The sequence below is a fragment of the Poecilia formosa genome, unplaced genomic scaffold (genome assembly GCF_000485575.1).
Source record: "Poecilia formosa unplaced genomic scaffold, Poecilia_formosa-5.1.2 Scaffold25, whole genome shotgun sequence".
Taxonomy (NCBI): domain Eukaryota; kingdom Metazoa; phylum Chordata; class Actinopteri; order Cyprinodontiformes; family Poeciliidae; genus Poecilia; species Poecilia formosa.
This window is the reverse complement of record NW_006799964.1, coordinates 1545663-1563694: the sequence shown is the minus strand read 5'-3', so window position 1 is coordinate 1563694 and position 18032 is coordinate 1545663. Positions and strand designations below refer to the sequence as shown.

The 18032-nt window shown below is 38.4% G+C and overlaps 1 protein-coding gene across 12 annotated transcripts in view; it reads right to left on the bottom strand.

The window, feature by feature from the left end:
• Positions 1-3855: 3855 nt before the first annotated feature.
• frmd3 (FERM domain containing 3) overlaps positions 3856-18032 on the bottom strand; it is a 48926-nt gene continuing 34749 nt past the window's right edge. For 6 of the 12 annotated variants that reach the window (XM_007548081.2, XM_016669494.1, XM_016669495.1 and 3 more), the window contains 5 exons: positions 17458-17532; positions 16210-16278; positions 15974-16098; positions 10247-10484; positions 3858-9554 (listed from right to left, as the gene is read on the bottom strand). In XM_007548081.2, the coding sequence (XP_007548143.2) occupies positions 9074-9554; positions 10247-10484; positions 15974-16098; positions 16210-16278; positions 17458-17532 (988 nt within the window). In that variant the 3' untranslated portion in view covers positions 3858-9073. Of the gene's footprint in view, positions 9555-10246; positions 10485-15973; positions 16099-16209; positions 16279-17457; positions 17533-18032 lie in introns of all 12 variants that reach the window. The other 6 variants (XM_007548082.2, XM_016669496.1, XM_016669492.1 and 3 more) reach the window with 3 other exon arrangements.

Genomic DNA, 18032 nt, shown 5'->3' with positions numbered 1-18032 from the left:
TGTCTTCTGATCATTAGTAAGTTTTATATCAGTAAAATTCTTGAAAATGTTTCTTTGTTTCTCAGAATTACTTTCTTTGATGTTTCAGTTTTAAAAATTGCAAATTTTTCAGCTATGGAATTTTTTTTATTTTTATTTTTATTTTTTCCATGAAAACAACAATTTTGTTTGCAAATTCTTCACAAAGCGTCCGTTGCCTTGCAGAGAGAATGCCCTGGGTTTAGTCTGGGGTCTTCTGCTTGGAGTTTGAATGTCTGGGTTCTCCAACTTCCTCCAGTGACTGAAGAAGCCTGGTATAAGAGGGAGCATGCACTCACCCTGTGTCACATATTATACAGTTTACAGATTTTATTCCAGAATCTGTTGCTTCACACCAACCGATCACATGACCAGCAGTCTGTCTAATCAGGAACAGCACTCTGTCACCATGAGGACAGATATAACTTGTGACTTGGAGTTCCTGTAATTAATAAATAACTGAGAAAAAAGTTACAGTTTGTGTTTTTTTTTGTGTGTGTGTGTGTGTTGTATTCTTTAAAATTTTTCCTTAATTGTTCACATAGTTGTTTTTTTTATTGTTTATTGTTACTGTTGCTCATTGCTTCATAGGGAAACACAGGCTCTGCAGGCTGTGTGCAGGCATGACTTACACTTGAAAGCGCAGTTCTAGGATATCTTTTGTTTGTCCAGGGAGTGGTGCAGTTCGCTGATGCATTGGAAATACTCACATCATGAGAACACGCCATGTGCTGCTTGGAAAAGCCCGGGACATTCCACTTACCGACTGTATATGAAATAATATTCTCTGTGTTTGGGAGTTCATCAGGCTTATTCACAGAGTCTGTGATCTGCAACCAGCAGGCCAGTCGGCGCCAAACCTACAATACTGGATCACATAATCCTACGGATACGTTCCTGGACATAATGTTGTGTCAGAGCTTTAGAGGTGTGGGGTCGGTGACTGACCGAGAAGTGTGAAGACGACAAACTCAGATAACATGACGCAACAAAATGTTTTTTTTGTTGGTGGACTACCTAATTGGGATTCAGATAAATGAAGTTTTTCCACAAAATTTGGAGAATGTTTTAGCTTTAGTTACTAATTACATTTAGTTTGTTGTTTAGCAATGTATGTAAGCTATAAACATTCCTAAAGCTGTATTTACAATTTAGGAGTCATTTATTATAGCACACAATGACTGTAGATGCAAACAAGAAGTTGGAATGTGTGACTGAAGGTAAAGGATTTTAAGGAAACTTTTGAAAAAGTTGCTGGAATATATATATATATATATATATATATATATATATATATATATATATATATATATATGTATGTATGTATATATATTTAGAAAAACTAACTGAAGAAAGACTTTTGTCAAATAAGGAATATGCTAAAGGGTGTCTTTGAAATAATGTTTATAGCTGCAATGGTGTACAGCAGATTAACAGACTGATTATATGAAAAAAGTGAGACTTTCAGCTGCTTCCATTCATGCTACTGTGATTTACAAATATTGTTATTAAATATACACCGAGTCCGGGTGTATATTCATGCACCCGGACTCAGCAATGCTGGTCAGAACTGTAACAAATATTGCTCCATCTACCTAAATGCTCCTATAATTTTTTTCCTTTTGAATAATTATTTGTCACTCTCGGCCATTCTCTGCTGTGGTGAACTACGTAGGCAGACTGGATTCACAACATTTCCCTTTGAAATCCCTGACAAAGTCTTCCGTCTTTTAGATCTCCAAGCTTCTCCTCCAAAGTTTCCTCCTCCAGTCTGATATTCATATAAATCTTCCCAACATACACTAATGTTCAAAAGGTGACCACTGTTAGTCAACTTTCATCCAAGTTATTTTTTACTGTAGACGAGGAGATGGCTCTGCCAACTGTAGAGGAAAAGTTGTAAAAATTGTTATATTTTGATTCCTCTATTATTTATGAATGCAAGAGTTTCCTAAATTGGATCTGCTCTGCAGGTGAGCTGTACAGCCTCATCAGATTCCTTATAAAATTACTGCATTTGTTGCCATAAAGTTTCGTGAGCACAAGCTTGACAAGAGTATTCTTTCATCGCAAATATCTGCTTTGAGCTCTGATGGCTGCAGGTGTGTCTTTCACAGTCAAATTGTCACAATACTTGGTTTCTTTATGTTGACAAAATGTGGCTAATTTTTAAAACCTTTTTAAGGATTTGTGGCGTGTTTTAATGCTGAATTTAATCTTCTCTCTTTATGGTGTCTGTTTCATGCAGAACAAGGATTCTTAATCTTAAAAATTACTTGCTGTTTATTTTTTGCTTTTTCATCTCCTGCTTCTCTATTTTTTCCAACAGTGAAACCCATGACTGAGCTGCTTATAAAACAAGTCTTTCATATTCTAGGTCTATTTTTTTTTTTTTTTTTTGGAGTTGTGAGGCACTCGCTGCATGCAACCCCATGCTTCTTTTGTAAGAAACATTTCCCCCTGATGACACAGATTCCTCGATCTACCATCTGATGTAAGAACTTGATTTTTCCTGCCAGATGTGTTTGTAAAGGTGCCTTTGACTAAACATGTAGAGACTGCTCTACAGCGGAGTTTGTTGGTGCCTTGCAACATGTTTTCAGTTCATGTGAAATCATTTTTATTGCAAATATACCACACAGTGAGGAAGATTTGTAATCACACTGGGTCATCAAAATGCCATCATCGTCGTTTGGTGTTCGTTATCTAATACTTACTTGTCAGCTGTTTCATGTAAAGGAAACCTGGACTAAATTCTTACGAGAGTGTCAGGCAACAGGCTGACTAGTTTTTAGACAGTAAAAAATACAATAGTAGTTAAAATAACCATCCATTTTTAACAACGTATGCAGAATACCATCTCTGAAGATACAAACACCAAGACTTGAAGAAGATGGGCGACAGAAGCAGAAGACAACGACTGGAACTAAAAATAAGCAACCAAGTCTACATTTCAGTAGACTCTGTTGCAACAGATTTAAAATATGTTGCCTGGTTTCAGATGTAACCATCAGCTTTTGGTGTAAACTATACAAATAGCAAGGATCCATCCCTGGCTTGAATCAAGAGTGATTAGTTAGTGATTTAACGGTGTGAGCTTTTTTTTTAAAAATAATTTTCTTGATTCAAGCTGATTTTCAGCTGAGCCTTGTTTTTTGCCAGAGTCAAACTGAGCCTCGATGTAGCCACGTCCATCTCTTTACCACAGTGTAATCATCTTCTGAAGGCTACTTCCTGTAGGAAAAACATGTTCACAAAGCTCCAAAGGCCGTCAAGTTCAATCCAACAGAGCACCTTTGAGATGTGGTGGAACCAAAAATATCTGAAAGAACGCCTCCAACTGTTACAGAAAATGAAGGAAACCGGATTTTCCAACCTGGTTCCAGCAAGGTGCGCCTGATAAAGAAGACATTGAGTGACAATAAGATGAGCTGACATGAGTCAAGTCTTATCAGCTAAAGTGATTGTGTTTATTTTAAGTTATCTTATCTTAGTTGCATTGTTCTGGTCTTTTCTACGCAGAAGGAGGATCTTGAGCGTTTCTGATCAAGCTCCACCATAAGGTTCCTGTTTCTCAAAAGGTTTATGAAAAACTAATGAAACTGGTTCTGATAGTGAAAACTGGAAATATTGTTGAATTCCCCTAATCTACAGTAGTGTTGGTGCCATGTGTTTTATTATACAGTAAGAGAACAGACAACGTAGTTGATAAAATGTACCACAAGAGGGAGACAAGGTTGTCATAAAATACATTAAATAATAGAATTGCCTGTGATCTTTCCTGATTATTTTGACATGACAGATTATCGCTAAAAGAATAAACAAGACCATATTAACCATATTCTTTAGGGATCTTTATTGTGGCAGTATTAACATAGAAAACAATCCATGTTTATTTTTAGAACATACAAACATTCAAAGTTTTACTCCACAAAATTCATAAGGCTTGGTTGTCTCTGGTTTTCTTTATTCTTTCTTTTTTCTTTAGATTGATTTTAAAAAGAAAAATCTCCCAGAGTGGCTTAGTCAAAGAGACTGAAAAGAAAAAAAAAAATCCAAAAGAGACAAACAACAAAAAGAACTGTCTAAAAATAAAAAAAAAAATAAACTTAAACATCAAAAACTACAGCCCCAGTCCGTAGTTTGCATACAGCCATCATATTTTGGGTTCTTTGTAATGAATTGAAATTTTACTTTTTCCAGGTTGGATAGATAATACAACAAACAACATAAAATAATTTGGAAGATAGTGCACAGATTTACTGTGGATTTTGTTTAATCCATAAATAATTCATCATAAAATGTATAGCCCCCGATATTTCCACTGACATATCACTTAATAAGATTCTTTGGCTACTGTCTTTCAGGAAACCTAGTAACTTTCAGAATAATGTTGACCTCTCCACACTCAAAACATAAATGTTCCAGTAAAATCCTCAAATCAATATTACATCCATGTCACATGATGGCTGTATGTAAACTTCTGATGGGAACTGTAACCACATAACCTTCAAAACAATCAGTTTGGTTGACAAATGAAAAAAACACCAGAGGAACCGTGCAAGATAATCTGCTACTGTACATGCACACAAAACACTGAATTAATACACTTCCCGCACCCTTTTACTTATTATCCAGCATTTTTTGCATATATAAGACCTGAGTTTTATAATCTTAAATACATTTGCTAAAAACAGTTGATAATTTTATACAATTTAAATTCCAGGTATTATTTTATTTGTCAAATTTGATTTAAATGACAGAAAATTCGGTTTTGAATTTGAAATTATGATTAAAGGACCACATCATTAACAACTCAAGTGACATCAGCTGGTGCATCATTTTATGATTTATCATGATTCAAATCACAACCAATATCAGCTGTAGGCCTACTCTCCATCAAACTACTGGGTTATCAAACACGGGAGGCTATTTAGCTCAAAACAGGAGCCACAAACTCATATCAATCAAATGCCATCAAAGAATGCTAACAGAAATATGAGCTACGGTTCCGTGCTACATGTCATATCAGGCTATGGCGAGTTTTCAGAACCAAAAGGTTTTTTTCATTGTTTGCAGAGGTTAAGGATTTTTACACTTGCTTTCACAAACTGAACATATATGTTGACAATGACTGGAGTCCTGTTAAATGTATGTTTCTCTCAACTAAAATCACATGAATCCAGTTTTTGGCAGCTAACATGCAAGCATGCTGTTAGCGATGAGATTAGCTTAGCTTTAATGGCTTACAGTGACATAGCGTAGCATGATGAAGCAGCTTCTTTTTGGGGGCCAGAAGAAATGTACATTTCCAAAACTTCTTGAATTATTTAAGAAGGTGTTTATGCTTTATCTGAGAGGAAGCTCTTACAGAGTTAGAACAGAAAACCACGCGTAACCAACGTCAAGCAGATAAATAAAATTAAAGCCTAATTATGAATGAGAACCAAAGCTTTCCAGAGTATGTGGGATGAATGTTCCTCTCTCAGCTGACAGAAACACAGATAACATGCATTATTTTAAAATGGATGAGACAGCCAAGCCTCTTTACACAAAGACATACATAGGGACGAAAGGAGGAAAATCTTTACCTGCAGTGGGCCTGTTCTTTTTTTTCTTCTTTTTTTTCTTATTTTTTTCTTATTTAAACCACAACTATAAACACAATATTTACACATGAGGACATGCAGTTTGCAATGAGAGCTAATGGAGCCAGTGAACTAATATAAAAGTTGCAGCACAGCAATCAAAGACTAAAACCAGTGACAAACTATGTCTTTATAAATGCACATGATGTTTTTACATAGTCTTTTTTTTGTTTGTTTGTTTGTTCTGCAAAGTATCACAAGTCTTTTTGATGTCATGACATTTAGGGAAAAAAAGACATATTTGTCTGTCATTGGATGGGAATTATGTTACAGTGTCAGTGCATACGGGTCAGCAGGTTCATCCTCACTAGTGAAGCAAAGCTGAACTCAGATCTGTGACATTTAAAGTAAAACGCCGTCATAGCGTTTTGGCCCTTTGCTTGGGTTCACCTATGAAAGTCAGTGCATGTGCTGTCGTAGGAAAATAAATGCTTTGTCTTAAAGTACATGTTTCTGTTGTTACTGCATATTTTCTATGCATAAAACGTGCAATGCATAAAGTGTATAAAGTTACATAGCAATACAGCTGATCATAAGACATCAGAAGAGAATTTGATGTTAGACTGTATGCTGCAGCCTCACAGACTGGATGAAAAGTGACATCTGCATGTAAATGTTACTTTAGTCAGTAAAAGCGCATTGAAGGAGACACTTTGTGTTCCAGTTCCTATTAGAATGACATGATGCATACACAGCTGATTAAATTAGGCAGACAATCTGCAGCCATAATAATATCTTGTTCCACATAAACTGCTTTGGTGTCCAGAAAAGCACAACATGTGACTGTAATGTGTGTTAATGTATCCCTTGTGTGACATCTGTTTTCATGTTAACATAAACAGTTGAGCTTTCCTGAGAGTAAGCTACATATTATAGTTTCTTTTGGTCTAACCAAGTCCCGTGCTCACCATTGTTTGTCTTTCGTAGCCTTTACATATTAATAACTTACTGATAGTTGAATATTTTTCAGTCACGGATGATTTTTATCCCAGACTTTCTTCTGTTGTATTACGTTAATGCTTCACAAAACAAAGAACTGAATGACGGTAAGATACTCCAATGCAGCAACTTCCTCAACTACTTTTCCAAGCAATTATCTCCTTAAATACTTTTGTGACTTTACCTAGAAAGGTAGGCATTTCTACAGATCATCCTAAGAATGAATACAGATCAGTTCAAATTTGTGTTTGTGTTGGGTAAATATGTTTGGTATTATTTCTTTTACACCAGTGAATGCTTTGCATGATTGGACTAGGCCCGTGGTTCTCACATTGTGGTACAAGCGCCACTGCTAGTTTTAATATTACGCAGTGTCTGATTTATCAGTGAAATTGGGTCTGAAAATGAGTTGGAAATCAGTGTTATTTGCTAAATTCAGGGTATTTACAAAAAGTAACGGACGATTTTATAGGCAAACAAACAGCGAGTGTAACGCATGCAGGAGAAAGAAATCATTAAAACAGCTCTTAAAGTAAAAAGGGACTGTTTTTCAGATAAGATTTCAAATTCAGTCAATGACATGACGCATAAAACAGAACCAAATAGTAAATGTAGTCAGAATTAGGAGTGGCTTAGTTGGGTAATAAATATCTGTGGCCTAAAAAAGGAAAACACATCTGTTTTTACCAGCAAGATGACTATTAGAAATGGGCACCAAATTAAAAACCTACTAATTGTTAAGTAAGACTGCAGCAACTAATAATTCGACATGTATTCAACCTCCCTAAACAATAAAACTAGTAGATTTTTACACGGCCAATGTTTTCAAGCAGCTTAAGCTCACAAAGCCATGGCAACGTCGTCTGGGTTTTCTCAAACCTTTAGTGTATGTAAACCTCTGAATTTATAGTAATGAGCTATAACTGACAGTAATTTGTTCTCATTACTGACATTTAGCAAATGAAAATACATTCAGACAATGTCAATGTGAGACAATGTCTCACATTGTCTTTGTCTTCAATGTGAGACAAAGACAAAAAAAATAATCTGCTTATTTTTACAGTGCATGTAAATATCTGGTTTTAGCTGCGTGTGTGAAATGGCTTGTTCACACCGGCAAAGTCAAACGGCAGAGAGGCACTGACCCAGTTGGTAGTACTTAGTGTTCAATAAGGTGGTACTTGTAATCAAAAGTATGAGAACCATTCAACCAAACCAACCTAAAGACTCACGTTTCACTTGTTTCTTAACTTTCTGCCAACACAAACTTTTTCAAAATCACAATTCAAACAGCAATTCTCAGTTTCACTATTTAGAAGCGTCTTCACTTCACTTCCCTTTTCTTTTCTTTTCTTTTCTCTTCTTTGCTGCATTTGCTGAAAGTATCATGTTGAACGATGAACGCTAGTCCACGAGCTAACATTTAAAACACTTAACGGTTCCACAAAGGACATCCTAACGTCACACACAGGTTTGTTTTTCTCTACGGCTTTCCTTCGTAATGACATCAAATAATCCGAAAAAAGCTGAAAGATTTGTGCTCTAACCTCTGCTGGAGTAAAACCAGATTTCTACCACAAAGACAACACCCGTTGACGGTAGTCTTAAAAAAATAGTTTCTCAACACCCTTCATTCTGATAAACTGCAGTAAATTAGCTTTTTTATCTTTTTTTTTTAGTAATCTTTTGTAAACTCTTAATTTGAAAATAAGCTCAAAGTAGATCTTCTGACTGAAAAATTCCTGAAAGATCTGAATCACATAAAAATGTACAAAACTTTAAAAACAACTTATTTGATATTGGTAGCAATTTTTAATGTCTTGGTGTAGTTTTTTTTTTTTTTTTTTAATCTGTTGCTCAGATTGTTGCTTTTGTTTACTGGTAAGTATGCATTTTTTACTCTTTCATTTCCCACCCACTCCATCATGACTGACAGACTTGATAGCCAATCAGGTGATCTGGTTCGAAGGATGAACACCAATCAGAACAGTTTGTGACGCCTAATATAGAGGCTTTGCCTGAACTCGTCGGCATCAGGAGTGGAGAGGCCTTCAAATCTATAAGAAAATAAAAACAATAAAACTAATACATTTCTCAGTTTCCCTTCCCTCCATGACTTCCCTTTTTGTTCTCAGGTAGTTCTTGCCAGAAATGTCAGTCTTATCAAGTGATTCAACTTCATAATAAAGAAGGATTTCCCTCCCTAGTTTCAGTTTTACTAAGAGGTAAGTCGTTCTACCAATGAGAAAGAACAATGCTTGTTTCCAAAATGTTTAGCACGCACTGACTCAATTCAAACAAGCGATTTTCCTTCATCTCATTGGCAGGTTGAATTGTCTACCTTAAGAGGCATCGCTTTTTAAGACATTTCACATTAAATCACATGTTTAGACAGACATTTGGGCCCAGCTTTTTCCTTTTTCCTTGACTCATCACTGATTTCTCTCCCTTTCTCCGTCTTGACTTGCCTAGTCAGACCACAGGTTCTCCATGGCCATGCTGATCTTGCACAGAATCCAGCGTCGAAGCGGGCAGTAATACTCGTAGTGGAACTGCTCAAACTCTGGCGTCTGTCGGATCTCGTGGAGGAACGAGACGTCGATGTCCGACTCCAGCAGCAGCAGCAGTGTGGGCACAGTGATGAGCAGGACCCCCATGAGCACGGCTACGAACCTGGCTACCCCCAGCACCCAGGTGTTGACTCTCTCGTTGGACGAAAGCAGCCGCAGGCTGCTGGCTAGGATTCCGCTCATTCGGCTTCTGGCGGCCAGGCGAGTGCGTTCAAATTCACGGTCCCGCTCCCTCTCGGCCTCCAACTGGGCCTGGATGTCGGGGTCAGCATGGAGCTCTCTCAGCAGTCTAGCGGGACTCTGGACAGGACTGGAGAAGAGCTGGTTGACCCCTCCCTGGCTGTCTTCCACTGGGGTGGGGAGCATGCTGGCGCAGGGGCTGGAGAGGGGAGACAAGATGTTCATGAAATCAGAAAGATGCTATAGCAAAATGCAACTAGGCAGTTTTTTTTCCAGAGAACATTTGCAGGTGCATACAAGGCATGCAGATTGCTTCTACTAACATATGTTAAAGAATGTTTCACTTTATGTGACAGCAGAAGTCCTAGCCTAAAAGTACCACCAGATTAGTTACAAAGTGAGTTAAAGACCTCATAAAATGGCAAAGAAAATGTTTAGGTAGAGCTCAAAGGCTGTTGGCAAGATGGCCTCTCAACCTGGATAAGTTAGATGAGTTCATGCTGGATTAACAGGCTAAAATTCAGTGAGCTTTTGTGAAAAGCTTGTGGAAGGATACCCAAAAACATTCGACCAGGTCATAGAGTTAAAAAGGCAACGGTAGAAAATATGTCTGAACTTCTGAATATGAAAAGAGTTAAAAAACAACACTTGACATTCTGCCTCCTTATTGTAGCAGTCGGCAAATATAAATAAAAATGTAAATTCTAACTGATCTGAAAGGTTTAGTCTGACATGTTACGATTTAGAAAGATACAAACATAATTACGCCTTTTTTTTAACTAGTAGTCTTGAAGCAACTTATTACTCTTTTGCCTGCTACTTGGTCAGTGAAATAAACGAACATAAAATTTAAAATATAATTATGATCTATGTTTATGCAACTTTAAAGACCTGTATGCAAGTTCAGAGATGGTGAGTGCACCGCCGCCCTCGTCGTCTTCCTCCAGTCCGTCTTCAGCTTTTGGTGTTAGGGGTGGGAGGTATGGGGTTTCCATGGAGACACAGTGAGGCTGCAGGTCATTGATCAAAGAAGAGCTTCCCCTCTCTGCACAAGATTGTTCTGTGTCCGCCGCCGCTGAGGGTTCGAGAGGAGACAGAGGAACCGGATCCTTCACAGCAACAACGCCTGCTAAAGGACAATTACAAAAAAAAGAGCCATTAATCGAAGTTAAATATAATTTCATATAAATGGAAATTGAATATTATCACACAGAGAAGGTTAAGCTTCACTGGATACAAATCCCCCAAATAACTGGATAGTCCAAAAGCAAAAGTATTTATTTATGCCTGGCCTGTAAGAGAAGGACACTGGTGGCAAATCCCCCATGTGAATAAGTCACCTTCATAAAACACACAAACATTCGCTGTTCAATACGTCAACCACACGGTGGCGCTCCCGTCCTACTTAAAGACAGAACAAGTGGCGCATACAATGAAAGAAATGCAGCCTAATAAAAACGAAGTAACCAGCTTTGAATTAAATGTGAAAGAAAATGAGGTCAGTTATGTAACTTGTTGATACAGGAGTGACAGACATGAAAGATCTGCCATCTGCTTGGTTCAAAGTGCGCGTCGCAGCCGCAGGATGTTCTGTGCGGCCTGCGGAGGCCAGCGGGGGAATCTTGCTGTGCATTAGTCGAGGATGCGATCAGTTCTGAGATGCTGTTTGTGGTTCTGTGTCGTCCAACTTCAGGCTCGTGGCAAAGTAAATCTCTTTAATGATGTGATGCGGACGGACAGGAGAGCAGCTGTGTGCGGATTTACTCAACTCCAAGGTGTTGACTCAATAATGAGTGAATGAATCTAAATAATGAATCTAAATACAATCTGAGTAAATAAGTGATGTATGTGTTTAAAAATAAAGCCAGCTGCCATCCTGCAGCAGATAAAGACGAGGCTGGGGGGTAAACGTCTTGAGAAATAAGACTCGGATAGTCAAGAAGTCCAACTGCAGAGCCTGTCTTGCGGTTTTGTGACGAAACACACATTCATGAGCAAAATCACAGCCAGTGCCGATGGGTGAGAAGCTAGTGGTGACAGTAACCATAGAAACACAGCCAGAAAGAAACAACATGTGTGCAAAACTCAACACATGGGAATCAGAATCAGAAGTAAAGAACTGTGGAAAAAAGAGGGACTCTGTATTATTTCTTAAACCACTGATTTAAGATGCCACGTTCACCCTTACATCTTAAATATCCTTTTATTCCATGCAGGTTGAATCAAAATGAACCTTTTTTTATCTCTTTGACCTTTGAAATCTGATGCGGCATATTTCAAAGTTTGTCTTGAAATAATGCACTTATTTTATTAATTCAGGAGTAAAAAAGCTTCTAAGTGTTTCTTTTTGTGTCAATCATGAATAAACCTTAATTTTGATAAATATACCAGAATGTAATTGCTTCATTTATTTGAGACAAACTGTGCTTTTTTTTTTTTTTACAGGTTAAACACTGTTCTGGGACTGGTAACTAACTTTGCAAGACTGGGACAAATTTGTTGATGAACTTTTAACAATTTGACACTTTGGTCCAAAATCTTTTACACAAATTGTTTTCCTCTTTATTTAGCTGACAAAGGTCTGGAAGGTTTGTGGTTTCCAGTTTGTAGAGGTTGGTCCTGCATGCATCAGGTTTTCTGCGTACCATGCTTTTCTCTCAACAACACAAGCCCAGGATGGGTTAACTGGAAAAACTAAAGTTCATAATTATGTGGTCATTAAGTTCACAGATCTGCAGTGTTTAGAGTATCGGGCTATTCACTTGACAGTTTATAAGGTTAGTTTATGTGAAATGTGCATATGCATGTGGCTATGCCTCTGATGTACGTCGAACTGTTTCTCCCTTCTTTGTACTCATCTTACTTTGTTCCAGTGAGCCTCTCTGATGTGCAGTTCTGGTTCCCGAGATCCGTCCGCCGTGCCCCACCAGCCTCACGTAAACGTCTCTTGCGGTGTGATTAGCTATCCGTAGATGGATGCTCCGCCGCGTTGTGATCTTCACCTGACATCTCGCAGCCTCGGCCACCACCACTGAGGCTGCTTGCTCCTCGAAAACCTCAATAGGCCCGACCCGACCCGGCTCCATCCCCTCTCCCTGTGGTCTCTCTGGTATCAGGTCCACCATCAGCCCCCCGGTCTGTCCCGGACTTCCACACCTTATAGTGTCCCCTACTTTAGGGTGATCACTGACTCTCAGCTCCAAGCTGCTTTGCAGGAATTCCCCGCCAACATCCCCACCGTTCCTGTGCTCAAGAAGCTCCATGGTTCGGTTTTACGGCAAACTTCGGACTGGGCTGCCGGCTGGACTCAAACGCTAGAGACAGACGCCGTGAGACACTCACCAGACACATGCCCTCACTCATACACAGACACAGTGGGCCCTGCTGTGAATGTCAGGGATATTAACATGGAGTGGAGGGGGCATTAGAGGCGGATCAGGCCCAAAGCTGCACTTTCTATATATAACCAAGTGGTCCTAGCTGCAGAGAAGCAGCTAATCTAGCTGTGATTACAGAGGGGCAGGCCTGACCCCACCGCCATGGGGATCACTTTCTTTTCCTTTCTACAAATCTGATTTTATCTGCCTCTTTTCCTCCTGAGACAAACTTGGCTCTGTGGGGCATTAGTTACAAGGCAAAGACAAACATTGTTCACTGAAATGCATCCTCCAAGCCCCCGATTAGCCAGAGGTGACGACTTGTCGCATCACTCCCATGTCCTTACTATCTGTGACGCAACCATCTGAGGGAGGTCCAAATTTATAGTGCCACTGAAATAATGTATCTGTAGACCAAACTGAGACATATGAAGTTTGTCTGTGTGTATTTGGTGCTTCGGACTGGAACAGGCTGCCCTAGCAGGACAAGGACATCACTGACCTTGGGTCAGCTTCCTGTTCCCCCGACTAATGGTTCAGATTAGTGCTCTGAATATAGATGGTGATCCTAGAGCATCTTGAGGACACTTTATCCCAAAGTCCTTGTAGCAGACTCTTCAGTCAGCATTTGACAGTTTATTGGTGAGAAAGTGCTTAAAAAGGCCTGTTTTAATGATACTGGCTGCAAAATTTATGATACTTTAGTGATTTCTACACTGCAGAGAACATTTTTAAATCTAGTTTTATGTTAACGCTCACTCTTTATGTTAACAGACCCTCAGTTTGCACAATAACTCATGATGTGAATTAATGGAGTGTGAGCTCCTCAATTAATGGTTGAATTTTGGCAAAAAGAGGGGAAATGACAACTTGGGTGATAAAGAATAATAATAGTAATAACTTTACACCTTTGCATTAAATGTTTTAAAAAATAGATGTGGAAGAATTTGATTTCTGTGAAACTGCTCCTGCAGATTTTGGTTAAACATGACAGAAATATTCTAATCATTTTCATTCTTTCACTTTTTCGCATCAGATCAGATGATGTGAAGGTGAATGCTAACCTTCACAGACTTCATGTAAAGCTTTGAGCAGTGAGGTTTTGATTTTTGTTAAAAACTAATGAGGGGGGAGAAAGAGGTCGGCAGAAAGAAAAGTGTAGAGAAATCATTTAAACTAAGTAGCTCTTTCAGTGTGGTCCTCAATCAGCGTTTTATAAGGTAAGATTGATCAATTTCTTCTCAATTAGCTGTCTCACTTCTCAAGGTCAACAAAATCACTAGTTTACCTGCTTCCCTTTCTAATTGTCATTTATTTACCATCTTTTTTCCACATCCATGCCTTTCACTCAGTTTGTGACGCACGTCCCTCCTATCATGTAGCTCCTCTCTCATGTCGCCCTGTCTTGTTTCCATTCACCCTGTTTGTCTCTGCTCTCGTATAATCCTGCCCTGAGCTCTTCCACACCAGTTTCCCTTCCTGTCTTATCAACAACACTGGTAGATTAATGGACACATGCATGAAATAGTGCAAAGTAGACGTACATAATACATTTAAATTGACATCTGTGGCCAGCAGTGTTGAGTGCATGATTATATACAACAAGATGTCAAATGCTCTGTTTCTTCTCACTGACCATGTGAGTCTAAGGTAACAAGTTGTGTATAAGACAGGATTTGCCATCTCATAACTTAAGTTCAGTTATAAACAGTTTTTTTATTTATTTTTTTTTTATTCTTATCCCATTTGAGCTGAAAAAAGTTGGAAAAACTGCAAGACCAAAACTGAAATACTTTAATAACTCAGAAAATTCAGATAGCAGATTGTTGCTGCTTGATACAACGGATTGTTTTTTTTTATTTTATTAAAGAGCTAATTTATTTAATATGAATCTAGGTAAATACTGGAATCAATGTAAAATCATATTTGGTCACTTTGTTCTCATCGGATTGTTTTAAGAAAATCCTAAACTTTTTCTTTAGTGTTATCATCATGGAAATGTAGCCTTATTCAGAATCAGATAGAAAACATAAACATTCATACAAATGGAGGGTTTCTACTTCCTCTATGATATGGAAAAAAAAGCTTTCTCAGGCATCCATGAAACTGGAAATTTGGACATAAAACATATTCCAGGGTTCTTGATACATTTTGACCTTCCTTGTTGCTTCATGTATATATTTTCTAATTTGTGTTTGCAGCTATGTTTTCTGACTAAGCATGATGTATCTGTACGTTGGTCTCATTAGAAAGAGCAATTACGTCCACATTATGTTTCGATCTATACTGCACATCCTGCAGATAGATAAAAACTGTTAGATTTATTTTTATTTAATTCATACTTTTAGTTGCATAAAATTACCTGTAATGCACAGGTAATAGAAGGAGTTATAAGCAACTTGTGTTATTCATCAGGTGATCACTTGACTCTGGCGCCAAAACAGTTTGCGATGAATACCTGTAGCTACACTCCTAGTTTACAGACGTAAAACAAATTATTTGATTCTGACTAAAGACTTTTAGTTGGCCAGGAGTCAAATGTCAAAGGTCATCCAGAACAGTATAGCAGGAGATGTAGGAGAAATAAGCGAGCAAAATGGAGACAGAAACAAAGGGGAATAAACAGAACAACAAAGGAACACGGCAGGATAAATAAAACACAAGAATAAGTAAAAAACTAAGATGAGTCTAATATTCCTCTTTATATAGTTGATGTATCTTACTATACATCAACTATATTAATTTGATGTATGACGCAATCATTTCTTATTAGTGCAGAGCCAACGACAAACAAAATTAACAAAAACTTGCAGGCCCAGATGCTCACAGGGGCGTAAACAGACAGACTCCTTGGAGCCAAATGCATCACTTGTGATTGAGTTTTCCTTAATGATACGGCGGCAGATGTTTGCTGTGCGGCTGTGTTTCTGAGATGACAAAGAGTACATGTGACTCTGTAAAAACAACACACGCACAAAGTCTGACACGCAGACACTCAGAGGCATGAAGGGGGGGGATCCTCGGGGAGGATTATGGGAGGGGTATTTTTAGCGTTCTGCAATTGGAGTCTCCAGGGAGACGAGGCTGATGGAGGGAGCATCAGCTGCTCAATTAACTCTCGCTGGCTGAGAGTCACACATGAGCTTCCTCTTACACAACGGAGGCCCAATGTGACTTTCTGAGGCGTGTTGCAGGAGGACATGAAGCCGTAGGGTGTGATGTGTGCGCAGGTTCCTCCTACCGGGGTCTGCTGCCGCCTCTTCGTATTCGTTGGTGGATGGCAGTGCGGGAACCAGAGGCTCCATGTTCATGATCAGGTTTTTATGGCTCAGAGAGTTATAACTTCGACTCTGACCAAACTGTGCTCTGGAAAAAAAACAAACAAAGAAAAAAAAAACACACATTGAAAGTTGTTGTGTTGTCCTTCAGGGCGTCCAGCTGTTCAGTCTTGAACAACTGGAGGTGTGTCAGTCCTACCTGTGAACCTCGGGTGGATCTCGCTGAATCTTGGAGCTGGCCTCTATCACTTCCTTTGCTACTTTTCCACTGACGAGGAAAATCACATACATGTTGATGGTTTTACTAACAAACATGTCACTTTTCTAAATACTGTATTTTTCTTCTTCAGCCTCTATTATTTACTCTGTTAAAAGCACGAGACTCTAAAATGTCAAAAAGCATATCAGAGTCAGGAAGAAAACCTGGCTGAGATTAAGGAGGTTTCCACAGTGTGTGGTGTGAGTTATAATGCATGTACCGTATGGCATTTTTCTAATTTAGCTGCAGAAGCCTGCAAAGAAAATGACTAAAATAGATTTGTCTTATTAGTTTTGCTGATGTTGCTAATAATTAGTGCCGCTCTTAACTGTTCCATTTCAATTCTTTCTCACATTTTGTAACATTATAACCACAAACCTCAATGCAGCAGTGTTGCTGTTTCACAAAACGCGATAAACTTAGCAAGTATAAACACATTTGTGAGGCATTTCAGCTCCCATTGTTTTGAACAATGGCAGCTTAGAGGTTTGTTTCAGGGTCAGCAGGCTCCACCGTCTCATCTGCTCCATTTGTGAAGACTGAGGGTAACATAAGAGATCTGCATGGTGCAAATGTATACTTGTTACATTTATGTAATTGCTCTATAGAGCAATTTCACAAACAAAGAGTTATAATTTGTCTGAATGAATTACATCCCAATAACTGGAGAAACCAAGGATCATTAGTTGCGAATTAGATCATTATTCTGGGAAGTTCTGCTTTTTTTATTTCAATGAATAAACAGACAAAGATAACAGATAAAAGTCTGTCAAGTAACAGACAAGAAACTAAAAAGAAACAAGAACTTCTATAAAGTCAATAACCAATTTCGATGCATTGAACTAGAAAGAAACAGCTAAGATCAAACTGGAACATGTGTAAGTGAATCTGATTCTGTCTGGATTAAATAGTTTGTAAAGATGTTGAGATGAGATTTAATGTGAACTAGTGGCGCTAGCTCATGCTAAAGACTTCAGACTACAAACCTCATCTAAACAAAAAATAATATTCCTCTTATTTTTGCCATACATGGAAAAAATCTAAATACAATTCCACTCTTCTCTGGACTTCAACAATGTGTAGGAAGCCTTCCTTCCAAGCATGAACTTTGCTTTTTTTTTTATCACGTTGTGAATATTTTTCACGTTGCTCTCTAACATCACGCCTCCGCACCGTTTTCCGTCTCACCTGTATCTGAACCTGCTGCCTTTGAAGAAGATGTTACTGCTTGAGACGGTCTTTATCTGACTCGACTTCGCACACCTGACAGACAGACAGACAGACAGACAGACAGACAGAGGAATAAACAGCAGCAGACATTAAGCTCAAAATCTGAAGCACACCGCAGTTTCACAGTGAACATTAAAGAATTCAAGAACTTGTGGGAACATTTTTCTAAACAACTCCAACAACATTATTAGGTCTTTTCACATTGTCTTTGAGCTTTTATTAACAATCTTCTTTCCATTCCTCGTCCTTCAGCAGTATTTACAGAAAAATGGGAGAATATTTTTTTTATATTTTTCATAATAAGATCTGACCATCAGCGACCAACAACCTCATCTTGGCAGCCATTTCCAAACTTGATTTATTGTAATTTGATTTAGAGGTTCTGATGCTTGTCTGACGTCTGAGCTGACTTTTACTCCCTCCTTCTCTCAGAGACACATTAACCCTTCATTCATCTACTTCACAACCTCACTGTTGATTCCGGCTGCACTATATTGCTTTTGAGTGAAAGCAAATCAATTGTTTCCAGAAAA